Consider the following 27,281-nt stretch of genomic DNA (forward strand, 5'->3'; position numbering starts at 1 on the left):
AAACGTACCACAGCTTTTTTACCCACTCACCCACTGATGGACACTTGGGTTGCTTCCAAATCTTGGCTATCCTATACAGACAGTCCTCAGGTTATGTCAGACTCGACGTACATCGTTTCGCAGTTACGTCGCCATCTCCCATTTATTTATATTTTTTAAAAAAAGTTCCATCATTTCAACGTATGTGCATATGTGCTTTATGTTTTTTATTATTTATTACTACAAGTAAATGCCAGGAATTGTTATCTTTCTTTTAAATTTTTTTTACTTTTTCACTTCATTACTGCTGTGTGTGTGCTCCATGTGAGTGACATAGGTGCTTATGTAGGTGGGTTCTGACTTACGGCGAAAATCGCATTACCTCATGCCGTAGGAAGGGATCTCCAATGTAACCCAAGGACCTACTGTATATTAAAAGCCCAGTGACCAAAATGGTGGAACGACCAGTATGATCAGAATGACTGCAGCCCCTCACCCCTGCTGGCCCCACCCCCCGCTAGGCCCCTCCACCCTGATCAGGGGTGGGACCAGCTTGCAAACTGCTTGCAGCCCCTTGCCCCAGCCATCCCTGCCCCCCAGCGAGGACCCTCACCCCAATCAGAAGCCCCCATCAGGGCAGGCCAGCAGGCCCCCACCCAGGCACCGGCCTCTATCCTATATAATAAAAGGCTAATATGCAAATTGAATGATCGGTGGAATGATTGGTCGCTATGACACGCACTGACCACCAGGGGCAGATGGTCAATGCAGGCTCATGGCTGGTGAGCGCAGTGGCGGTGGCGGGAGCCTCTCCTGCCTCTGCGGCAGCACTAAGGATATCCGACTGCCGGCTTAGGCCCGCTCCCCGCAGGAAGTGGGCCTAAGCCATCAGTCAGACATCCCCCAAGGGCACCCAGACTGCAAGAGAGCACAGGCTGGGCTGAGGGACCCCCACCACCACCACCAAGTTCACAAATTTTGTGCACCGGGCCTCTAGTTGTAAATGCTGCAGTGAACATAAGGTTGCATATATTCTTTAGAATTAGTGTTTTGGGTTTCTTCAAATAAATTCCCAGCAGTGGAATCACTAGATCAGAAGGCAGTTCCATTTTTAATTTTTTGAGAAAACTCCATACTGTTTTCCACAGTGGCTGCACCAATCTGCAACATTTCCCAAAACTTTTAAAAGAGTTATTTGCATCAAAGAGAATAGAAGACTTAAAAAGTAGTTTGACCCAGTCACCGTAGCTCGGTGATTGAGCGTCAACCTATGAACCAGAAAGCCATGGTTCAATTCCTGGCCCAGGTTGCGGGCTCGATCCCCAGGGTGGGGCATGCAGGAGGCAGCCAATTAATGATTCTCTCTCATAACTGATGTTTCTATCTCTCTTCCTTCCTCTCTGAAATCAATAAAAAAAAATTTTTTAAATAGTTTGGAAACTTTGGGGGAATCAGAGTGGAAGAGCTCTTCATAAAACCTTCTGTGGCCTCTTCTTACCCTGACCAGCTCTTCAGGACCACCCCTGGCTTGGAGCAGGCAGAGGGACACTGGGAGCTCATTGGATAGCCACAGATTGCAGAATGTTCAGGACCATCCAGCTCCCAAAGAAGAGGCCTTTATGAGCCCCTAGAAAGATTCCCAGAGAGAGAGAGTGGAAGAGACCAGGGGGTGCTAGACAGAGGGGGTTTGTGAAGGTGACTTCTAATGGCCACATGTAAACAGCATCCTGGACCACCCCATCTGGGGTGAATGTACAGGTTGTGAGGAATATGTATTCATTTTGTAAATTTGAAAAAGGAATTTAATAATGAAAGATTTAGGTTTTAAAATAGAGCTCTCAAGATTCTGTCATGGAAAGGTAGAGGAGAATGATAACCAAATGTGTAAATCCCCTCCATGTGGCTGGGAGAGAAGGCAAGAAGTAGCTAATCTACAGTTCATGGCCATATTCTCTAGTTCATAGATCCTGCATACTGATTACAGATTCAGAAAATTACCCTAGCTACAGAGCAATGATTTCCAAACTGTGTTTTCTGAAATACTGGTGTAATAGCAGGTTAGCAATTACTATGTGAGAGATTTCAGGGAAACTGAAGAATGAATTGACATTGACAGGAAACTGTTGTGTATCTATTCCAATGCATTTTTGCTTTTCTAGGTTATGCTTGGTTTAAAAAAAGAGAGAGATAGTATTGGAAGAACAGGTTCATTTGGAAATCATTCTTAGGAAACAGATTTTTTGGAGTCAAGAACAGACTACCAACCTGAGCCAATGCAAATAAAAGAGTTTTTCAGATAAGTGTTGCAGTGGTTCTCAAAATTTGGGTGTACATTCGATTCACCCACAGGGTATGTTAAAACTTAGGTTGCTGGGCCACACTCCCAGAGTATCTAATTCAGTGGGTCAAGGTGGAACCCAAGAATTTGCATTTCTAACAAGTTCTCAGGAGATGCTGCTGATGATGGTGTCCTAGGACCTCACTTTGAGATCCACTGCCTTACACTCGGCCCAATGCCTGACAGATATGAGACTTTATACCATAACATTACATTTATGCTTGAGGGTTACCACATTATAGGAAATCTGTTGGATGGCTTTCCACCATGCGTGAAGGTGTGTTGGATAAACCAGCCTCAAAGTCAGAAACATAGATGGGCTTTATTTGGGGGAGCTTTATTTCTGGGACACAATCTTCCTCCCAAACAGCTGCACTTGTCATAAGCAGCGGCAACTGCACATAGCCTGTTTCAGGATTTAGTTTCTTGGTTCATGATTCTTCTGTGCAAATTTGGAGATGCCAGTTAATAAATCAATAAATATTTCCTGACAGGGACATGGTTCTTCAAAATTGGGAACAAAATTCAAAATGAAGTTAACAGGGGGCCATAGTTGTTCAGAAAAAAATAAATTCAGCTTGAACAATTGCAATGTGACATATTTGGGGATTAAAAGTACAAATACAGGTTCTGAAAGGACTACTCCAGCAAGGAGAACCTAAATATCTAGAATGTGGATCTGAGTCAGCCAAATGACGGAGTTATGGACAAAAGGCAACAAATACACCCTGAGATCTGTCATGTAATGGCTGGGACACAGTGCCTCTCAACCTCAGGTCTGTCTTGAACATGGTCCTGATTTTTGCTAGCATACTCTAAAAAATAACATGAAGCAGTTAGAAAATGTTCACGGGATATTGACATATATTCTAGAAAAAAACATGAAAAAGCAGAAAGGTTTGAAAGAAATTTGAGTTGTTAAGCCTAGAAAAAATGAAGATAACTATTCTACCTTTAAATGAGTAAGAGTTTTATGCCTCTGATCTTTCATTGCAGTGGTAAACTTAGCAAGAGGAAATATAATTCAAAAAATATATGTGATTTTAATTAACTGTGAGGAAAATATTCTTCAAAACCAGATGATAAAACACTGGGTGTGTGTCATTTTGGGCCTTGGAAATTTGCAAGAATCTAAGAGCAGTTATCCATTTTATTTGCCTTTAGAATTTCATAATCTCTTCCATGGGTGCTATATCCTGGAGCAAACTTGAAGGAAAGAACTGCCAAATTATCGAAATAGCTCAAATGTCGGTCAATAGGAAGGTGAATAAGTTGTGATATATTTGCACAGTGGAATAATAAACTATAGTAACATACAACAATATAGATAAATATAATATTAAGTTAAAAAGGTTTCAGAAGATTACACGCAGTAGGATACCCTTTTATAAAGTTACTAGAGGCCCGATGCACGAAGATTCGTGCAAGAATGGGCCTTCCTTCCCCTGGCTGCCTGCACCACCTTCACTCTGGCCGGAGCCGCCTTTCCACCTTCCCACACTGCCCAGAGGCCAGGAGTGGCTAGAGCGGTGCGGAACGCCTGCATCCTTGCACATCCCACCTTGCCCCCGGCCGCTCGGCGCCTATGTATGCAAATTAACCCGCCATCTTTGTTGGGTTGATTTGCATACTCACTCCTGATTTGCTGGTGGGCATCGTGAAGGTATGGTCAATTTGCTTCTTTCTCTTTTATTAGTGTAGATGAACAACTAAATTTTTTTAATCCTATATAATAAAAGGGTAATATGCAAATTGACCCTAATGGCCGAATGACCAGGAACAACCAGTTGCTATGACATGCACTGACCATCAGGGGGCAGATACTCAATGCAGGAGCTGCCCCCTGGTGGTCAGTGAGCTCCCACAGGAGGAGCACCACTCAGCCACAAGCCAGGCTGACAGTTGCGAGCATAGCGGTGGTGACGGGAGCCTCTCCTGCCTCCTCGGCAGCGCTGAGGATATCAGACTGTGGCTTAGGCCCACTCCCGAGGGCTCCTGGGCTGCCAGAGGGATGTCTGACTGCCAACTTAGGCTCGATCCCCCAGGGAGCAGGCCTAAGCTGGCAGGTGGACATCCCCTGAGGTGTCCCAGATGGTGAGAGGCACCCCTGGGGGCACCCCCCCACCCCCCTCCCGAGTGCATCAATTTTTGTGCACTGGGCCTCTAGTATTTTTATAAAAGGAAAACAAGAGATGACTACAGTGAAAATGACTGACAAGGATATGAATCAATGGAAATTCACGTATACTGTTCATGGGAAGATACATTGGTTACAACCATTTGAGAAATGTTTTGGCCCAGCTGGTGTGGCTCAGTGGTTGAGCATCAACCCATGAGTGAAGAGGTCCCTAGTTAGATTCCTGGTCAGGGCACATGTCTGGGTTTCAGGCTCAATCCCAGGAGGGGGCATGCAGGAGGTAGTCAATAGATGTCTCTCTCTCATGGATGTTTCTATCTATCCATCTCCCTTCCTCTCTCTAAAATCATACTTAAAAAGAAAAATGTTTTGGCATAATATCTACTGAAGCTAAACATACACAAACTCTATGTCCCAGCAATTCTCCTTTAGGTATAAACAACATATATCCATGGAAAGACATGTTCAAAAATGGTCATAGCAGCACTATTCATTAAAACCTCAAACTGTTCATTAACAGAGGAATGGATAATGTATGATATAAAAATATGTAACAATTAGAAAAAACAATCTAAGATTACACACAACAATATAAATGAGTCTTACAAATACAACATTGTACAAAAGAAGCCAGGCACAAAAGAGCACTAGTATATGTTACATAATTCCACTTATATAAAGTTAATAAGCAAGGAGAACGGATTTGTGATGGCAGCAGTCAGGCTACTGGCTACCTTGGGTAAGGACGATGACTGGGAGGAGGCATAACTGGGGTCTCTGGCGTCCTGGTTCTGTTTTTTATGTGGATGCTAGTTACAGGGATGTGTTTATATTGTGAAAATTTACTAATGATCGCACATGTCTGATACCTTATACTTTAATTAAAAGTTTATTTCAAGAGAAAAGAGAAGCAAGATAGAAGAGGGAAGGTGAAAATAAGAAAAACAAAATCAGCCCTCACCGGTGTTCTCAGTGGTTAGAGCATCAGCCCAAGCACAGAATGGTCTTGGGTTTGATTTCTGGTCAAGGGCATGTACCTGGGTTATAGACTCAATCTCTAGCCTGAGGCAACCAACCAATGTGTCTCTCTCATATCAACATTTCTCTCTTTCTCTCTTCCTCCCCCTTTCTAAAAACCAATGGAAAAAATATCCTTGGGTGAGGATTAACCAAAAAAAAAAAAAAAATGGAAGATGTAAAGAAGTAAGAAGTATCTAGCATATTTATCAAAAATATTTCAAAGTATACATAGTATGACTAGACAGTGAAATCTGTTACTGCAATGTTTTTCATTTGTGTTTAACGTTTATGTCTATTTATATAATCATCTCTTGAAATAATATTTTATAACATGTCAAATAACATTTAAAACATATTATGTTTATTTTTTTATTTAAAAAAACACAAGGAAAAATTCATTATTCCATCACTGAGGTCTAATTACTCTTAACATTTTCATGTGTATTTTCTTCTTTTTGTAAAATATATTTTTATTTATTTCAGAGAGGAAGGGACAGGGAGAGAGAGAGATAGAAACATCAATGATGAGAGAGAATCACTGATAGGCTGCCTCCTGCATGCCCCCACTGGGGATCAAGCCCACAACCTGGGCATATGCCCTGACCTGGAATCGAACCATGACCTCCTGGTTCATAGATTGATGCTCAACCACTGTGCCACACAGGCTGGGTTGATGTGTGTTTTCTTAATCTTGATTATGATTTTTTTAAAAAATTTTAAAGCAGGGTTGGTGTGTGTGGAGGAAAGCAAAGAAGTGATGAACGTATGGTTTAGGATGATGGTATTGGGTGGAAGAGGGAGGAGAACAAGATGCAAGAGGGGAAAGTACAGGTAGGGAACTATTGATGTTCTTTGTTGTGGATGGTAGAATATCAGATTTTCATTCATTATTTAAAATAATTCAATTATATGGCAATTTTTTAAATTAAAAGTATTTCTAAAATACAAAAGAATTAATGAACAATAAAAATAATTTAAGTAATATGAGAGCTCAGTGACATATCAGGACATATAATTAACATACAAAATCAATAGCTTTCATAGACAAAAACAATAACCAGCTAGAGGAGATAATGGTAAAGAAAGCCCCATCTACACTAATAAAAGACAAAGATGCTAATTGACTGTACCTTTGCTACACCCACCAGCCAATCAGAAGAGTATGCAAATTAACCCAACAAAGATAGCTGTTAAATTTGCATACTGCAGGTGGGGCAGGCAGCACCAGACGCCACCCGGGGAGGCAGAGCCAGCGATCACCCCAGCCAGAAGCTTGAGGCTTTGGCAGGGGCAGAGCCGGCGATCGCACAGGGCTGGGGGTCACCTGCCCAGGCCTAACGGCCCAGCCAGAGGCCTGAGGCCTGGGTAGGTGATTGGAGCAGGCTGGGGGTCCCCTGCCCAGGCCTAATGCCCCAGCCAAAGGCCTGAGGCCTGGGTAGGTGATTGGAGCAGGCTGGGGGTCCCCTGCCCAGGCCAAAGGCCACGGCCAGAGGTCTTAGGCCTGGGCAGGCGATCGGAGTGGACTGAGGGTCCCCTGCCCAGGCCTAATGCTCCTCTGGCCTGGGCAGGGGCAGAGCCTGCTATCAGAGTGGGATGGGGTCCCCTGCCCAGCCTTAATGCCCCAGCCAGAGGCCTGAGGCCTGGGCAGGGGCTGAGCTGGGGATCGGTGTGAACTACAGAGGAAACACCTTTTCTGACCGCTCATTGGCTAAGCTCCCTGTATGCCACTGGTAATATTCTTAGTAACTTGGGCAATAAGAATCCAAGAAGGTGATGTAGGGTTTTTCCACCTCATTCCTGGGAAAAAAAACACAAAGGTCTGCTGCTGGAGGGGCTAAGAAATATCATATCCTGTCCTAGCCGGTTTGGCTCAGTAGATAAAGCCTCAGCCTGCCTACCACAGGGTCTGGGTTCAATTCTGACCTAGGGCATGTACCGAGGTTGCAGGCTCTTCCCTGGCCTGGGCCCAGGTCAGCGCTCATGCAGGAGGCAACAAATCAAAGTATTCCTCTCACTTTGATGTTTCTCTCTGTCTTTCCCTTTATCTTCCACATTCTCTAAAAATCAATGGAAACATATCCTCAGGTGAGGATAAAAAAATAAATAAAGAAATGTCATATCCTATGAAAGACACATCTTGAAAATGCCTAAAGAAAGTTGTCATTTTTTCATGGTGAAGGGACTGGAGTCCATGTTGATGAAAACACCTTGGTGGCTGCGGTGACTGGCAGTGGCTGCAGCAGCAGGGTTATGGGGCTGGTTCCTTCCCCTGATCAGCCCGGTCACCTCCCAAAAAGGGAGGCCAGACTGTGGTTAGGCCCGCTCCCCAAGGGGAGCAGGGAGTGGGCCTAAGCCGTCAGTAGGACATCCCCTGAGGGCTCCCAGTATGTGAGAGGGGGCAGGCTGGGCTGTGGGACCACCCCCACCCCACCCCCCCAGTACACGAAATTCGTGCACTGGGCCCCTAGTTTATAATAACAAAAAATATTAAGTAATTAGGAATACACTACTAAAATGTGCAAAACCTGTAAGAGAAAATGCTGCTGACACAGAATTCATATTGAACAAAAGGAAAGTCATAGCTGTTTTTAAATAGGACAACTCAGTATCATAAAAATGTCAATGGAATATAATCCCAATAAAAATATTTGCAAGCTTCTTTTTATGGAGCTAATCAAGTTGATGCTAAAGTTCATAAGGAAAAACAAACATACAGGAATAGACAGGAACAAAAACTACAAAGGTGAACTAGTCCTACCAGGTATTAAACCATGCTGTAAGTCTCCTTAGTTAAAACAGGGTGCTACTGCCACTGGAATAGACATACAGACCAGTAGAGCAGATCTAGGGTAGATCTACCCCTGGGCTAAATCTAAATAAATTTGGAAATACTAAAGGTGGCCTCATAAATCACAGAAGTGAAGATGGGCTTTTTAATAAATGCTGCTAGCACAATTAGACTGGCACTTGGAAAAAAGATAAAATTAGATCCATATCTCACACCATGCCCAAAAATAAACTCTGTACTGATCAGGGAACTAAAGGTACAAAAACAAATTAAATAGAAAATAATTTAAGCTAGAAAAAGTAAGGTGAATTCCTCTATAAACCCTGTGTAACACTAGAAAAAGCTTTCTAACACTGGCAAAATCCAAGGGCTATAAAAGAAATGGTTCATTAATTTGACTACATAAAAAAGATTTTAATTGTATGGTAAAATGAAGACAAAGACCTGCCAAATAGAAGAAAACCTTTACAGTATTTATCACAGATAAAGGGCTAATACCAAAATATATCTAAAGAGCTATCAAAAGTTGAGGGGAAAAGGACCAAGCTCTGATAAAAAAATGGGAAGGGGGAGGTGGGGAAGAGATTAACCAAAGAACTTATATGCGTACATGCAAACCCACAGAAACAGACAATAGTGTGGTGAAGGCCTAGGGGCAGGAGTGAGAAGGTGGGAACAATGTGGGGAGGAGGGAAAGGGAACATCTGTAATACTTTAAACAATAAAGATACATTATTACAAAAAGAAAAATGGAAAAAATATAAGAACAAGAAAAAATAAATAAAAATAACAGTAAAGAAAGAAAAGTGCACCAGGCATAGATCAATGATGGGGATGTCACCAGCAGGTTAATCCAGTTTTGTGCACCTGAGGTCCAATTAAAACGACAAGAATGTCCAGAATAGATTTTATGCTGTAATTGAAAGTACGTTTGGACTTCTGGAGACCTAGAATGATATTAAGACACACTAGGGCACACTGACAAATCACAAAAAGAAAGGAAGAAAATGAATTTCTTTTCATCCCTAAACCTCACTCAGTTTCTGAATAACAACTCCTACACATGATAAACTTGGCCACCATGATGCAAACATTGCTGCGTCAGAAGGTTTCAGTGTGAACCAGACAAACTTCCCCGTTCCCTTCTGCCTCTAAAGTTCTGCGTTTCAGATTGATGGCCTGGTGTGCCCAAACAGTCTGCTTAAATCCACCCAGTGAATGAGGCAAAGGATGACCTTTCCAGACACTTTCCTCCTAATTACACAGGAAGTTTCCCCTGGGGATACTTCTCACTGTGTTCAGCCAAACTCCAGATTTACATATTTGTTCATGTGTTTATTTCCTATCATTATTTATGAAAATGAAAGGTTTACTAGGGGGAGGAAATTGGGGTGAAATAAGAGCAGAAATAAAAAGTAACACCATGCGTAATATTAAAACACAAAAATGCATGCTTTTGGTTTCTGTCTTACACACATTTGGCTTGCAGTTTCCTAACAGTCAGTGCAGAGAGGGAAACAGGAGATAGAAGATGAATATGCCTATGAAGTCATTTGGGTCAGTTTTTCCAAAGAAGACCAGTATTTCTGCTCGTTTAGACATACGTCCCCATGGTATGCTGGAGCGAGCAGGCTTCCACCATCATGAGAGCCAATGGTTAAATATCAAGGATGTTTGCAAGTTGGCTGTGAAACCATAATAGCTGGAAATCTGCCATGGTGGGAATATTCAGCAAACACTACAGATCAAGGCGCTTTTACCCTTTGGTTTTGTTTGTTTGTTTCGCCTTCGGAGAGCACACCACTGCATGTTCCAGTGGCACTTGTAGGGAGACACCATACGAGGCCAGAGTTGCTGCAGGAAAAAGGGAGAGAGGCTCCGTGTGCAAGCTTGTTGAGTGCAGCAGAAACATCCCTCAGGAGAAGAGAGTGGGAATATATGCCCAGGGCCAGAGAATGACTGGAGGAGTATGTCTCAGCACTCACCTATCCTACCTCAGTCCTGCCGGCTTTCCAATACTACCCTTTGGAATTTCATACATGGGCTTACAAAAAATGCTATGCCCATTGAGCAGTGAAAATGGGAGCAGTGAAATGTTCAATGCCAACGTAGATTTGGGAATGAGCAGGTTACAGTAAGCAGTTATCTTTTTTAACTTTATTTTGATGGTTGGCACTATTACAAATGTCCCATTCCCACCCCTTTGCCCACCTCCACCCAGCTCCCACCCCCCTTTCCCTCTGGCTATCACCACACTGTTATCTGTGTCTATGTGTTACGTATATATGTTTTTTGGCTAATCCCTTCACCTTCTTTCATCCAGCCTCCCCATCCCTGACAAATGTCAGTCTGTCCCATGTATCCATCCCTCTGTTTCTATTTTGTTCATTAGACTCCACATATAAGTGAAATCATATAGTATTTGTCTTTCTCTAAGCAGTTATCTTTAGGAGGTGAATGTGCCCTTGTGTCCCAGAGTGCACAGCAATTATCATATTTATTTTACCCCCAAAACATTTTGTGGTGGCACAGTTTGGGACACCAGACCAAAAATACACTCCCTTGGTAGTCAGGGCTCCTTGACAATTTTGAAAGACAATCTGGGACATTATTCCACAGAAATATTTCTTTCCTGCAGGACTTGAAGCTCTGGCATTTTTCTTATTCTTCTTTTTTTTTTTAAATATATTTGTATTGATTTCAGAGAGGAAGGGAGAGGGAGAGAGAGAGAGATAGAAACATCAATGATGACAGAGAATCATGGATCAGCTGCCTCCTGCATGCCCCCAACTGGGGATCAAGCCCACAGCCCGGGCATGTGCTCTTGACCAGAATCAAACCCAAGACCCTTCAGCCCATAGGCCGACACTCTATCCACTGGCCAAACCGGCTAGGGCTGGCATTTTTTTTTTTTATGACAACATGACTTGCACGTCTGCTTTTCACCTGAACGATTTCATTAAGCCTGTAGGTGTCCACACATCCGTCAGCAGAGCTGACTTAAGGGAAACGTTTCAGGACATCAAATTTCTTAACTCGCGGCCTGTGTGGGACACAGGCATTGGCCATATCAAAGCCCCAAAGCCAGTGTACATTTCAGCTCACAAGGTTCTGGAACAGAGAATGTGCATTTCTTTCATTTTTTAACCTTGAGTTTTTACTCCCACCCCTCAAATCCCATTCTGTTTTTTTATTCTTTTTCTGTCTTTCCCTTTCTCCTGGAGCTAGCCCTATAGACTCCTACGATGGTTTAGCATGTCTTCAAACTCCACACATGCATTCATTCACTCAGTCACTTAGGGGGCCCCTCCGTGTTCCAGGCCACAAACGAGACAGACCAGGCTCTGTCCTCAGGGAGCTCATAGTACAACATTTATAAGTGTTTGTTTCCTGTCCTACTTATTGTCTTTATTTGCTTTGTCTTGGCCATTTCTCCCCTCTTTGCTGGGTGCCCATGCTGCTCCCGCCCACCCTGGTTCATCCTCTCTCCTCCCTTCCCTGATAGCTTTTCCAATGACTAACAGGAACCCAGCTCAGCTGGTTTTTATCACGCTCCTGTCCTTGCATTTTTCCGACTCAATTAAGCCATTACCCGGGCTAAATGAGGCATGGACTCTCCAAAAGTCACACCTGTTGTCAGGGAGATGGAGGGTAAACCTGTGCAGCTGGCCGGCAGAGGCAAGTAGGCTGGAGGGAGGCAGTTGAGTGTGACCAGAAGTTTGTGTCCCCTCAGTGCTGACAGAGGACCCTCATTTTATTTTTTATTTTTATTGAATTTATTGGAGTGACATTGGTTCATAAAGAGTGTCCTCATTTTAAACAACATGCCCCTTGCTTTAATGCAGAAGGAATGAAGTCTGATACAGAACTGGGGAATGGTCACATTGGTGATGACAGATAAAATACCCCTAATTCTTTGGCAAATGTGCACCAGGTGTGCATAAAAACCCACATTGTGGACTTGTGCTCAGCAAGAGGTAAAAACAAAAACAAACACGCTGTAATCTGAGCCAGGTACCCACACAGTTTTGGTTGAACTTGCTCAGGGTTTCCCCGTCCACTCACTTTAAAACATACACCTTTCTCTCAGAGTGGCTTCCCACCTTACTGTTCATATTCTTTGTGATGCGTGTGACAAAAGAGGGCACTGATTACAGCACAATCAACCAGAGACAAATCAGCATAGTTCCCTAAAGAACATAAACCATCTCTATTGGGAATACATTTTGGTTTCATAATCACCTTTTTGCTAGGCAACCTAGAGTTTTTATGTCTGCTGTCTAGGAATTGAGAAATCATAGATTTTGAGCTTGCCACACCTCTAATTTACTGAGTGGTTTTATGTTCCGAGGTCTATGCCTCGGTTGCCTCTAGCTGGAATGTGGGCAAAATCATTCTGCTCTAGAATTACACAACTTCCAGGAATTGTAAAGCTCAGGGTGGTTTTTACTTTGATGAAAATTGAAATAGTGCAGTGTTCGATCTAACCTTGCCTTGCTATCCTCTGTTAATTTGTCCTCAGCTCCGGAGCTTGGATTAGCCATCCAACTTGTTGGACAAATGCAAGTTCACCATGTATTTTTTGAGCATCCATTCAGTACCAGGTTCCTTGTTCAATTCTGGGGATGCAACTGGGATCATGATGAAGCCCCTTCCTTTAGGAATCTTCAGTCTTGTGGGGTGACCCCTTCTCTATCCCACCCTAGAATTGCTCAACCAGCTTCTAGTTTTTCCTGATCATGTTTCACTCATTCATTCAGAAAATATCTGTGCAGCTTCTATTAAGTTCCAGGCACTGTGCTTGGTGCCAGGCTACAATGATGAAGAAAAGAGACAAACCATACCCTCAGGAAGGTTCCAGTCCTCACTTGAATTAATTCTCTCTTCTGGAAGCCACCAGAGAGAACATCACTCTTCCCTCTGTGCTCCCTCAACACTTAGTTTATGCCTCTTCCTAATATTTGCATCACTGTAATTATAATGCGTCCTTTTCTCTCCTTTTAAGCCATGAGTACATTGAAGTTAACAATCTCAACTTTTTCCCCAAGTGCCTTACACTCCCTTGTGTCTAGCACATAGAGGAGTTTAATAAATGTTTTTAGAGTGAATAAATAATCATATGAATTTAGAAATTCACAAATCTATGGAACCATAGACCAGTCTGCCTTGAACTTTCATCCCACATCTCTCTCTCTCTTTCTTTCTCTCTCTCTCTTTTAAGTATGAGAGAGAGAGATCGCTCTCTCTTTTAAGTATGAGAGAGAGATAGGAGGGGAGAAGGAGAGAGAGATAGAAACATCAATGATGAGAGAGAATCATTGATCAGCTACTTCCTGCACGCCCCCTATTGGGGATCGAGCCCACACCTGGGCATGTGCCCTGATCAGGAATCAAACTGGTGGCCTTTTGGTTCCTGGGTTGACACTCAACCTCTGAGCCATATTGGCAGGGCCATTCCACATCTCTTGGATGAAGAACTCATTGACCCATCATCTGTCAGTACTGGAACACTCCTCACAATTTCAAGGACCTTCTAAACATAAAACCAGCTGGTCCACGGATCATTTCTTCCAAATGTACCTGTCATTGAAATAAAGAACAAATAAAGCTTTAGCTTGTGTTTACAGTACTCTTTTTTTACAGGAAGGCAAATATGATTACATATGATTTAAATGAAATAAACTTATAGCAAGGAGAACAAATGAGTTTATTTGTGACTCTTGGATAGATACGGTTAATACAGCTACAGTAGGAAAAATATAATAACAGTGGCTTAAACAAGCTAGAAGCTTTTTGTCTCTGTCACGTAAAAGTCCATATGGAGGTTCTGCTCCATGAAAGCCTCACCTCGTGGCACTGAGTTCCCTGGGATATGGCTCATGGTTCAAGATGGGCTCCAGCTATCACTTCTCCTCCATACAGCAGAATGGAGGAAAGGGGGACGAAGGGACAAACAAGCACCAACTCTCTCTTAAGCAAAGGTTCCTGGAAGCTGCCACAGGGCACTTCAACTTAACATCCCCTTGGCCAAAACGTGGTCCTATGACCACACATAATTATAAAAGAAGTTGGGGAAAGTAGTCGTTTTATTTTGAACAATCACTTGTCCAACTGGAAACTATTTCACTATGGCACAAAAGGAGTATAGATGTGAAGGATACAATTAGAAGTCTATCACAAATACTAAAACTGAAGTGTTAGTGATTATTCAAGAACTTTTGTATTCTCACTATTATAGGCTGAGGTGACAATAATGAACTCCAATTGTTCATCCACAGTGTAACAATCATGGTTGGTACTGCTCTGGTTGTCCATAGCTAGGAGCAGGAAGGAGTGAAGAAGAAAGAAAAAAAAGCTTTTGTAATAAGGAAGTTGGGGTGGAGGTGATGCACTGAGGAAAGGAATGAAAGGAGGAAGGCAGAGTGGAAAGAGATGGTAGAATCAACAGGACAAAGTGATTGGATATTGGAGGAAAGGGAGAAGAGGGACCTAGAATGATTCTCTAATTTGAAAGCAAATTAGACCCTGGTAACTGGACTAAAAAGGGTGGTTTGGAGACTACATTAGACTGATGGAGTTAACTACTGCAAATTGACCTGAAATCTCCCCTTCATCTATTATTTCTTGCCATGAATTTTCTCTTGAATGGACTAATGAAGTTAATAAACTTTTCTAAGTAGTTAATCTTTCACAGGAAAAAGTTAACAGGTCTTAGTGACTTACCCAAGCCAGTTATAATGTTCCCTCTCTTAATTCAGTACACTACACAGGACTCCTTAAAATTTAGTTCTTAGGGCATTTTTAACTCAATGTCAGAATTTCTCACTTGACTAAGCTGACTGTTTGGAGAATCTATCCCCACAACTGGAAAGTAGAGTTGGTGCTGTTGCCCTCTTTACATTGTGAAGTTTAAAATACATTGAATGTTTAAAGGACCCGCCTCATGACTGGTTCAGTAAATGCTAGTTTCTGTCTCCCTCCAAAGTGCTTTTTCGAATGCATTCATACAAACATTTATTCAGTGGTTACTATTTCACACTGTGCTAAGTGCTGGGGAGAAAAAAATGAATTTAATCATTGAAAACAAAGTTATAATATTTTTTCTCATTTCTGGATGTTGAGGTAAAATGCAATCCTTTACACCAGAGTGCCTGCCCCCTGGACTGGGAGTTTCTGAGGACAAGGAACAGGCAGGTGTTTGTTACTTTATATCCCTGGGCCTTAGCATGTGTGTTTATTAAATGTACTAGAGGCCTGGTGCACAAAAATTTGTGCACTCAGGGGGTCCCTCAGCTCGGCCTGTGCCCTCTCGCAGTCTGGGACCCCTCAGGGGATGTCCACCTGATGGCTTAGGCCTGCTCCCCTGAGGATCAGGGAGGAAGGAGGAAGGCAGAGTGGAAAGAGATGGTAGAATCAACAGGACAAAGTGATTGGATATTGGAGGAAAAGGAGAAGAGGGACCTAGAATGATTCTCAGCTTTGAAAGCAAATTAGACCCTGGCAACTGGACTAAAAAGGGTGGTTTGGAGACTACATTAGACTGATGGAGTTAACTACTGCAACCCAGGCTCCCAGCCCCTCCTTGAGCGGAGGCCAGGCCAGCTGGAAGCAGGTATCTGGGATTTATTTATCTTCTATAATTGAAACTTTGTAGCCTTGAGCGGAGCCCAGTGTGGGCCAGGGCAGGTGGGAAGCTTGGCTTCCTCCATTGCCGGGGGCAACTCAAACCTCCTGCTGGCTCCAGCTCCATGGCCGCCGCCATCTTTGTGACAGAGTGATGAAGTGATGGTTAATTTGCATATTACTCTTTTATTAGATAGGATGATTGAATGTATGACTAAGACCCAAGGAATAAAGCCAAAAAATCTAAAAACAGGACTGGAGTTAGAGAACCGGGATGGTCAGTATTGTTCAGACATTACTGGAGGCCCTTCCATGAATCCTGAGTATCTATCTGCCGGGCTGCTCATGCCATGTGGGGCTTAGCACCGTCTTCTTGAATGGCTGTTGGAGGAGGTGGGGATCTTAAGAGACAAGGGGCGCATATGACAATGATAACAGCTTGACATTTATGCATATAATTATAATAAAGTTTGATGAATCTTTCAAGAATACTTACCTGGCAGGGGAGATACCATGATCACGAAGGTGGTTTTCCCAGGGTGAGGCTTATCCATTGCACTCCAGATGTGCTGACCCCTGTGATTTCCCCAAGAAAAAAAAAAAGAAGAAGGGAACTCCAAGATCCAAGATATAAAAGACTATTACAGGTGGACCTACCTGGTCTGAGGGTTCAGGGAAGGCCTCCTTGAAAAGTCCTATAAATTGCTTATTGCACAACTGAGGTGTTAGCATAGGTGGAAATCCAGACTGTGTTTCACTCCCCAGGCAGTAGGTTCACATTGGCCCAGGACTGTTTCTGCCCCCAGAGGCGTTCTTTTCTCCATTTACACAAAGGCCTCACAGTTCACTATGTCTTCCTCACTGCTACCCCTCAGCCATGCCTCCGAAGTTATAGACATCTGAAAGATAAGCAGATGTTTTCCAGACAAAGTTTAGGCCAGGTGGACCAATAAGGGGAGCATCATGTATGAGGCCTGGGGGATATAAAACAAGCCTGTGGCCTGGCTGGCATGGCTCAGTGGTTGAGCATTGACCTATGAGCCAGGAGGTCATGGTTCGCTTCTGGCCAGGGCACATGCCCAGGTTTTAGGCTCAATTCCCGCATCCTGCGGGGCGTGCAGGATGATTCTCTCTCATCATTGATTTTTCTATCTCTCTCTCTTCCTTCCCCTCTGAAATATTTTTTTAAAAAATAAAAGAAGCTGGTGCATTTGAGGATCTGAAGAAAGTTCACTATGGCTGGAGTGGGGAGTTCAAGGGGAAGTTTAGCAAAAGTGAGGCTGGAAAGGTGCTCATTACAACTGGCATTTTCTGTGACTTTACTAGCTGCACTCTGCTAATGGATATCTATGCATTATTTTATTGAGATCACAGAGGTTAAGTGACTTGCCCAGAGTCATATGTTAGGAAATAGTGGAATTATGATTCAAAGCCACGTTTAACTTCAGAGCTGGTGCTCCAAACCACTTGTTCCGTGGCATCAAATGATTTGCAACAGTGGGTTGCAAAGGGACATAACTGGAGGAAGGGAGGCCAGTGAGGAAATAGCTGCAGAAATCCAGGTAAGAAATGTTGGTGGACTTAACATGGCCTTGGAAATGGGAAGGAGTGGGAGGATTCCAGAGATATTTAGGAAGTACAATCTATGAGGCTTGGTGCTTGTTTGAATATGAAGGGCAATGATGAGAAGAGGGAGGAGATAAGGATGACCCTTATGTTGTGTCTTCGTGGATGGCATGTCATTTGTTGAGATAGAAAATGGTGGAGGGACAAGTTGGAAGCACCTGGGGAACATTCAAGTGCAGATGTCCAGTTGGTGGTTGGATGCTTGGGCCTGAAACTCAAGGGAGGCTGTGTAGCTGACGTCAACATGTAATTGTTAACCCACAGAGTGGATAATAGAGAGTGTAGAGTGAGAAGAGCAGAGAGTTCCTCCTAGGACAGCCATGCTAAAGCAGATCCAGCTGTTGAGCTTTGTAGAACATAACTGGACTCTTGGTTTACTTGCATCCTTTATCCTTTTCAAGAACTAGTCTTCAAAGGTTTGTGGAGTGTCATGCTATATAAATTGTAACCAGAGATCTGTGTTGAAGAAGCACAAAAAAGGGAGGCTACCATAATAAAGAAAGAATAACTGGCCTTCCTGACATTTTTGTTTGATTTAAAGTCAGATGTAAACTTAAATATGACTCATAAGAACATATGTGCTCAATAAGGTATTATTATTATTATTATACAAGGAATTGCCAATTGCCTATGCATTAATTACACAGAAGGACAAGAGCCATGCCTTCCCCTGCTGCCCTACAGCTTCTCTAAATAGAAATTCTGAACCACTTTTGTTGCAGTCGTCATAACAAGATGGAGAGTTAGGCTTAGTTGAATTCATTTTGTCTCTCTTTTCTCTTAGAAAGGCTCGCAGCAGTCTCTACATGATGTGGCTTCTAAAGAGTCAAGGACCATCCACCTTCCTAGTTTGCAATGGAAACGGCAGAAATGGAAATTCAAACACCACGACTTCCATTCTGTTATTAATCACTCTGTAGGCATGTGCCCCCACCGCAAGGAGTGAACTGCACCAAACTTCAGCACTTCTTGTCTCTCCCCCTGGAGAGGAAGCAGAACTATGGCGCTTTATAGCTGCTGTTTGATCCTCTTGGCATTTACCTGGCACACTTCTGCCTATGGGCCCGACCAGCGAGCTCAGAAGAAAGGGGACATTATCCTCGGGGGACTCTTTCCTATTCATTTTGGAGTAGCAGCCAAAGATCAAGATCTAAAGTCAAGGCCAGAGTCGGTGGAATGTATCAGGTAAGGGAAGGAGCCAAGTCAAAAATCTCTTCTCTTCTGGGTGGTTGGAGAAAAGCTGTACCAAACCCAAAACAATTCTTCAAACTTGGTTTTCTCTTTTCAAAAATGGTGATTGGTAATCATGCTGAAATTTATTATCCTCCCACCCCTGACTTTTTAAAGAAATTTTTCCAAAAGTATATTATCACCTTCCTTAACCTGGACACGAGAGACCATTACTGCACCCCAAGTCTTGACCCATCTTCTAAGAGAGAATAGCACCTTCATTTTGAGATTTGCAACTTCCAAAAGTGATCCAGCACTTTCCTTGGTCTTCCTAGTAGCTGAAAAATGAAAATGAAAAGTAGGATTATTCTAAAAAAAAAACTGGATTTTTGTTTATGTACTAGTGAGAGCTCACAAATTAGATAACATTCTCACATTTTTTTTACGAATTCAGAAAAACTAAGTGCAGAATTTTACTGGTCCTGATTAAATCCTTCACATAACCCCTGTGGACAAGAACCCCTTTGCTGCACCCTGCTGGTCAGAGTGTTGCATGTGCCACATGTATACCTAAGATCAAGCAAGAAGCTTGACATTGAGTAATATGTATTATATTAAGAAAGATAGCAAAATTAGCTTAACAGTACAGATGTTTTGTGTAATCAAAAATTCTATAATATCTCTTCACAACTTTTCAGATTTAAAATAAATAATTAAATAACAGAAACATAAAGAAAATGACTAAGAGAAAACATTAAAAGTTAGATCAGGACCTTCAGCACCCTAAACAATATAGGGGAGATTGTATTTCTCACCTCCTGTCATAGAGTTCAAGTAGTACAGCCCACGATGCAAAGGGAGAACCTGCAGAGTTGTTTTGGGCACAGATACACTGACTCAGCACATTTTTGGAGCCTTGACTCTGAGCCAAGTCTTCAGAGGATAAAACTATGTCACTGACCCTATTTCTCTGGGTTAATTTGCTTGATTTTTTTACTTAAAACAATATCCTTTGAAGAGCAATCCATGCTCATTTTTTAAAAAGAGGAAGTATAAATAAACCAAAAGCACACAATTTTAAAATCATATTCCACCACCCAGAAATAACCAATGCTTGTGAACAACCTTTCTATGCATAATATTTGCTTACTTGTTTATTTACAAAGGTGACACCACCCATTTCCCTTTCCCCTTTGACCTCCAGGACTGTCGTGGTCTAAATTTGTGACTTTGCAAATCTGAGGTTATTCTTGGGCTCCTACATATTAAAATCCTAATCTATTTTTATGTTCCCTAGTCCTTTTTCTTTTTAAATCTCTATATTACCAAGGAACCTCAAATTCTTTGCTGGGTGAGTCAGATACAAATTATTAATTCTGTTACTAATAACAGTCTTTATTCGTATTATTCCCTAACTCTGTGAGGCACCATGCTGAGAAGTTTGTATAATTATCGCTTGTTCCCAGCCACCCTATGAGGTCTGTGTTATCCCCATTTACAGAGAGGACCTTGAGTCTCAAAGAACCCAACATCATGAAACCAAAAAGTAACAGAGCCAACCCAGCTTTGCCCAGTCCTTACTCTAAAGTAGGTGACCAGAAAGCCTTCCATTTTCTTCCATTTCTTCTTTCTTCCAGGTACAATTTTCGGGGGTTTCGCTGGTTACAAGCTATGATATTTGCCATAGAGGAAATAAACAGCAGCCCGGCCCTTCTTCCCAACATGACGCTGGGATACCGGATATTCGACACTTGCAACACCGTTTCTAAAGCCTTGGAGGCCACCCTGAGTTTTGTGGCCCAGAACAAAATTGATTCTTTGAACCTTGATGAGTTCTGCAACTGCTCACAGCACATCCCCTCTACCATTGCTGTGGTGGGTGCAACCGGCTCGGGCATCTCCACAGCCGTGGCAAACCTGCTGGGGCTCTTCTACATTCCCCAGGTATCCGGGCCTTCTTAGGTGGGGCGATGTGGGCTGGGGTCAGGAGAACCGCCTTGGGGGACTGCCATCCTCAGTGTCTAAACAGTTTGCTCTTTTCCTCTCTCTGGCTTTACATGGACACAAAAGTCCTCTTAATCACTTGGGACATTGGATCATGACCATTGGGGATTTTTGAGACACCCCCCCCCCCCAATGTCAACATCAACTAGACCTTCACAAGTCTTCCAAAATTCATTTAAATATACCTTATGTAACACTTTGTATATGACTTCTATTTATTTATTTGTATACCTTGCATAGAACTTTCCCCCCCAAAGTGTTCAGTTCTTTAACTTCCACGCCATTCCTTTAGTAAATGACCTTTCTTCTGCCTTTACTAAAAGGAATGAGACCATATGCGTTAAGCCGTTCAAACCTCAAATATGTCCCTAATCCTACTCTACTCCCTTAAACATCTCTTCCTCTCAACTATCTGGTTGGAAATTTAGCTCAGAGAGAAGCAAAGCATGTTTTCTCACAAAACAAGAACTTGGTTGCAGATTCTAGAAATGGAAAATATTCTATTCCATTCAGCAATTATTTATAGAGTATATATGAAGAAGCATCTCCACCCTGTAGGAAGTCAGTGTAGGTGGGGGAGATGTCTGTACTTTCAGTGAATTGCACATTGACTGAAACATGTGCTTTGATAAGTGTTTGTTCAAAGTTGTATATTTTTTTTCACCAAAAAAAAAAAAAGACAGCAAGCTTTCAATGTCATTTTATAACCTAATTTTTCTCCCTTAATACTATAGAGCAAACTTTTTCTCATGCCAATATTTATAGATCTATGACATCATTTTATAATAGTGAAAAATTGGAAACAACCTAAATGTCCATGGGTGGGAGAATCAGCTCAATTGTGATATATTTCTTATATCATTTTTTTAATTAAATTGTAAATCACGTTTTAAAAATCAAATTTTAAAATTTTTATGTCTAATATTTAAAATTTATAAATTCCTTCGATAAATCCACATTTCTATGTTGTGAGATCCTTGTTTTGCTGGATGCTAGCCATTATCCCTTTACATACACGTGACAACTGAGAAAGTCTTGTCATCATTTCCCGAATCCTTACTTTCAGGGAATTAAAGGTGTTTCCCATGGGGAAGCCCTGGCTCTGTAACTTTTGTGCTAAAATGATCTAACAAAGTGAATGTGTTGGGCAAAATGCAAATGTGTATCTTGTAAGTTTCACATATGGTGCAGTATTATTTTCAATACACAGTTAAAGTAGATTGTTGTGATCTCATGTCCAGCAGGTATAAGATGCAATTGTCATCAATAAAGAACATGAAGGGAAAGATTTTAATTTTTTGTGATTTGAATGAAAGATAATGTTAGCTTGAATTTGAATATTAGAAGTGCTGAGAAGACGACAGTGATTATCAGTCAAACCAATGTAAGTGTATCTACAGCAGTGGTTCTCTGCCCTGGCTGCATGTTGGAATCATTGGAGAGTTTTCAAGATACTGTTTCCTGGGTCTTATTTCCCAGAGATCGTGGTTTCATTGATATGAGATGCAGCTTGGGTGTTGGGAGTTTGGGAAGTTCCCCAGGCAACTCTAATGGGCAGCAGAGTTGGGAACCACAGCTCTGCAGGGTGGGGTCAGTGGTATTTCCGTGCCACTCACGCCACCAAGTGGATGGAATGAGCAGACCAGCTAGCTTGTTCTAACCATAATAAGTTGTGGTCAGAACAGGTTAGTGAATCATCCATGAAATTCTCCCCTTATAATAAAAAAATTTTTGTGTTTTTTTAAGGAGTTTTATAGGGGGAGGGAGTACAAAGTGGTGTTTATCCCCCCACTGGACAAATGTTATGAATGCATTCTTTAAGAGAAACATACACATGAGGGATATGTTTGTTTTTCAATTGTATTCCTTTAAAACTCTTTTTGGCCAAATTTTCAAAAATCAAGAAGTAAGCAATAATGAATGGATTTAAAAATGCCCAAGTAGGTTTTTCATTTGCAAAAACCTGATTTAGAAGCCTATTGGTTGGGTCTGCAAATAGAGCATCTCAACAAATTATTTAATCTCACTATCCATCTTATTAACTCCCACAGTACAGCAAGCAGGGGCTTATTCTGAACAAAATTTTTTTTTTGTCAATTTCATATTATAACTTCCAAATTCAAAGTTTTTATTTTAAAAATATGCCTGCCCATTAGCAATATTGGTCCAGTTTTTCATAGACCAATGCCTTTTATGTTTTGGTATAGAAATGATTCATTGTTAAGAAGAAACATTTTAGAAAAATTCATTTTAAAAGCACTGAACATAGGAAATTAATTGTTTTAATTGGTGATAAATATCTAAAAAGGCATTCTCCAAAATTTCTTTAACTTCATATTTTTAAGAAGTTTAAAAATCTCCCTAGAAAACTGGAGAAAAGTGATATTAACATCCCTCATTACCTAAAAGAAATTCCATTAAATATAAAAATGCTTTGTTCTTCAGAAGAAATGGTCCAATAACTTGGAACTTCCTAACTGGTGAGCCAGGACACACAGGAGTGCTACAGATAGGCCAAAGCCTGCCAAGATATTGATCCCCTCAAAGTTTTGGATGGCTAAGTCAGAGCACCCTCCACCAGGGCTGCTCAGCCTCTTCCATTAACCTCATTTTCTGTGTTTGCCACAATGTTGGAGGGGGAGGGGAGTTGGGAAGCTCTGTACTAACAAATGCTTTACATGATATTCAGATACTTCTGCAGGCAATGATCTTTTACCATCAAAGAAAAGGCTTTCTTCCCTTGGTGCCTCAAATATAGAACGGGCTATGTCTAAGAAAGTGGAAAGACAGCAAGGCAGCTTTCCAAGGTTCCTTTTCAGTCTCTCTAGGATTTAGAGACCCACCTAAAAGCCTGTCAAGAGGCTTAGGCCATCACCTGAAATGAACAGAGGAAGGGGCTCTGAATGGTGACAGAACCCACTGAGAAGCCAGGCGGGGAAAGGATGTATTTCTGACTACATTTAATAATGCATGTCATTGTTATGGTGGTGCAGGGAAATTGAGCCTAATAAACCTAATGACTAATTGAGCCTAAAAGATAAACAGTTCTTGTAAATGACTACAATTAAGGATACTTTTATCTAAAGTACTGTGGGGAGGAGGAGGGGGAGAAAGGAGTGGGAAGAGAGTGAACTGCTAAAGACTAGAGATGGACAGGAAGAGAGAAACTAGGCAGACTAGGAAAGGGGAACCCCTTGGGGCTCCTCTGAAGAGACTTAGGCTCATAACCCAAAGGGAACCTATACCTTTCAGAAGTGAGTCATGGAAAATGTGTTCATCGCAGTAAAGGGGGAGCTAAAATGTTCATATCAGAACCTGGACCCAACAAGCAGATGTGTACATGGGTATAGTGTAACCAAGAGGCAGTACCGAGGAGGTTAGGAGAAACGATGGGACAGTGCATAAATACTCTCCGTGAAAGAATAAATGGACCCTACTATTGTTGAGCTGACTTTATGGCCAGACCCATTTTTGAGGGTAGCATTGTGAAGATCCAGCCCCTGCGAATTAGAATGCTCCCTGATAGACTGACTGACAGGTGCTTGGATGCTCACACTGGAGATTCTGGTTGTCCTCACCCTTTCATCATGTCTGCAGTGAAGAACATATTTGATAAATTATATTAATAAATGCTCAACAAGCCACCTCCACACAGCCTTGAGGCTCACCTAGCACCTCCCCCAGTCATTCATTCTGTGTTCTGTATTCTTTCCAGGTCAGTTATGCCTCCTCCAGCAGGCTCCTCAGCAATAAGAATCAGTTCAAGTCCTTCCTGCGTACCATCCCCAATGATGAGCACCAGGCCACCGCCATGGCAGACATTATTGAATATTTCCGCTGGAACTGGGTGGGCACCATTGCAGCTGATGATGACTATGGCCGGCCAGGGATTGAGAAATTCCGAGAAGAAGCTGAGGAGAGGGACATCTGCATTGACTTCAGTGAACTCATCTCCCAGTACTCTGATGAGGAAGAGATCCAGCAGGTAGTAGAGGTAATCCAGAATTCCACAGCCAAAGTCATCGTCGTCTTTTCCAGTGGCCCAGACCTTGAACCCCTCATCAAGGAGATCGTTCGGCGCAATATCACGGGCAGGATCTGGCTGGCCAGTGAGGCCTGGGCCAGCTCTTCTCTGATCGCCATGCCGGAGTACTTCCATGTGGTCGGAGGCACTATTGGATTTGGTCTGAAAGCTGGGCAGATCCCAGGCTTCCGGGAATTCTTGCAGAAAGTCCATCCCAGGAAATCTGCCCACAATGGTTTTGCCAAGGAGTTTTGGGAAGAAACATTTAACTGCCACCTCCAAGAAGGTGCTAAAGGACCATTACCCATGGACACCTTCCTGAGAGGTCAAGAAGAAGGTAGTGGCAGGATAAGCAACAGCTCCACTGTCTTCCGACCTCTCTGTACAGGGGATGAGAACATCAGCAGTGTTGAGACCCCTTACATGGATTATACACACTTACGGATATCCTACAATGTCTACTTAGCCGTCTACTCCATTGCTCATGCCCTGCAAGATATATACACGTGCTTACCTGGGAGAGGGCTCTTCACCAACGGTTCCTGTGCTGACATCAAGAAGGTGGAGGCTTGGCAGGTACATCCTTCACTTAGATAGCAGTTCTCTGTGTAATAAAGCAGAGTTTGGCCGATCTGGGCAAGACAGATAAAATGGTTACTGTGAAACAACAAGATCCTAATAAAATCACTAAATGTAGCTGTGAATTCAAATTGCCTTTACAAATGTCTGAGCAACTGGCTCTGGACAATTGATATTAATTTAATTTGATTATCTGTTTAAAGCTTTGGCTCAATTGTCCTTTAGCCTAGTGGTTCAGAATATCTACAGTATGGCCCCTAAAAGGTTTTTAATATCCTGGGATAGATTTAGTACTGAGGGGAGGATGTTTTTCTAATGCTTTACTTTAATGATACTGCTGTGAGTAACATGTATTTTTTTAGTATTTATTACATTTCATATGCTAACAGACATAAAACTAGTGTTACTGTGTATAGTCACCACTTTGCCATTATATTACTCAAAATATAATGTACTAAACCACCCAATAGAACATTTAAGCTTAAGACACAAGCAAGTCAAGGGTACAGATAAAGCTTGCCTTAAAAGTATTTGATATTGGACATTTCAAAAAGAAGCACTGAAATAGTTACAATAGAAAATAATCAGAACTTAAGTGGAATTCCAACACTCATTCTATGGTTTAGTCTAACTTCGTATTTTTAAATTACATGTAGGAGAGACATCATAATCTTTTCATTTCATAGAACTTATGAAGATAAGTCTGACTTGACTTATGTCTTACATAACCATTCATGTCTTGCATATGTATCTTCATTTTTATTTTTTAAGTATAGTTGGTATACAATATTATATTAGTTTCAAGTGTATGAAGTAGTGATTTAACATGTATATACTTTACAATGTGATTACCACACTAAGTCTAGTAATACTCTGTCCCCGTGTAACCTTGCCACAATATTATTGACCATATTCCCCTTCACCTTGTTACCCATACCCCTCACTCCACCTCCCCTCTGATAACGATCATTTTGATCTCTGTTTCTATGAGTCCATTTCTGTTGTGTTTTCTTTGATTGGCTGTTTTTGTGTGTTTTTTAGATTCCACATATAAGTGAAACCATACTAATTTGTCTTTTTCTGCCTGACTCGTTTCACTTTGCATAATGCCCTCTAGGACCATCCATGTTGTTGCATATGGCAAGATTTCATTCTTTTTTATTGCTGAGTAATATTCCATTATATGTAATTATATACCACATCTTTATTTGAAGAAAACAAAAACAGTAATTCAAAATGATATATGCACTTCTAAGCTCCTTGTAGCATTATTTACAATAGCCAAGATATGAAAGCAACCTGGGTGTCCATTGATAGATAAACGTACCTTGATTTTTAGATGGTGAACCTGCAACCCAGATACATGCCTTGACCATGAATCAAACCTGAGACCCTTTGGTGCTCAGGCCAACATGCTAACCACTTAGCAATGCTACCCTAGGTTCTTTTGAAGATGAAATGAGATGATGTATATGAAAGCAATTTGTAAAGTTTTAAACTCTAAACAGGTGGTGGTTATTATAGTAGGATTTCAATATGTCTCTAATTAATCAATTAGGAAAAAAAACACTAAAGTAGCTTTGTACACAGAACCAAATCACCATAGACCCTTTGGAAAAGATACCGAGACACAAAGAATGTACAACCTATGTCACTCATGTTAGAGATTCTCAGGGGATAAGGCGTGACTGTTGAGGCTTGGCAGAATGAGTCAGGACACACACAATTTTGGTTGTCCTTGTGTGGGAAATACCTTACTCAGACATCATTGTTGGCTGAAGTTTCTAATCTCTATGAGGTCCTTAAAGTTTCCTTCCTTGCATTGCACACCCCCCACCCCCAACCCTGTCAAAGAAAGAGGAGCTTTAATGAATGTCAAAGGCCAAAAAGAATTCAGAAGCCATGACTCTAAGTTGTGGAATTTTAAGAAGAAGAAATAAATAGACAATCTTTGTGTAAATGTCTTTTCTCTCTTCCCTTGCACATCCCCTGG

At 41.8% G+C, this 27,281-nt stretch overlaps 1 protein-coding gene and 1 pseudogene across 2 annotated transcripts in view; both read left to right on the top strand.

The window, feature by feature from the left end:
- Positions 1–27,281, top strand: part of CASR (calcium sensing receptor) — a 94,053-nt gene that overhangs the window by 33,192 nt on the left and 33,580 nt on the right. For both annotated transcript variants that reach the window (XM_036352617.1, XM_036352618.1), the window contains exons 2-4: positions 18,296–18,696; positions 20,319–20,625; positions 24,401–25,285. In XM_036352617.1, coding sequence (XP_036208510.1) covers positions 18,512–18,696; positions 20,319–20,625; positions 24,401–25,285 — 1,377 coding nt within the window. In that variant the 5' untranslated portion in view covers positions 18,296–18,511. The remainder of the gene's footprint in view (positions 1–18,295; positions 18,697–20,318; positions 20,626–24,400; positions 25,286–27,281) is intronic.
- On the top strand, positions 16,374–16,575 carry LOC118677997 (annotated as a pseudogene).

Source organism: Myotis myotis, unplaced genomic scaffold, assembly GCF_014108235.1.
Source record: "Myotis myotis isolate mMyoMyo1 unplaced genomic scaffold, mMyoMyo1.p scaffold_m19_p_2, whole genome shotgun sequence".
Lineage (NCBI taxonomy): Eukaryota > Metazoa > Chordata > Mammalia > Chiroptera > Vespertilionidae > Myotis > Myotis myotis.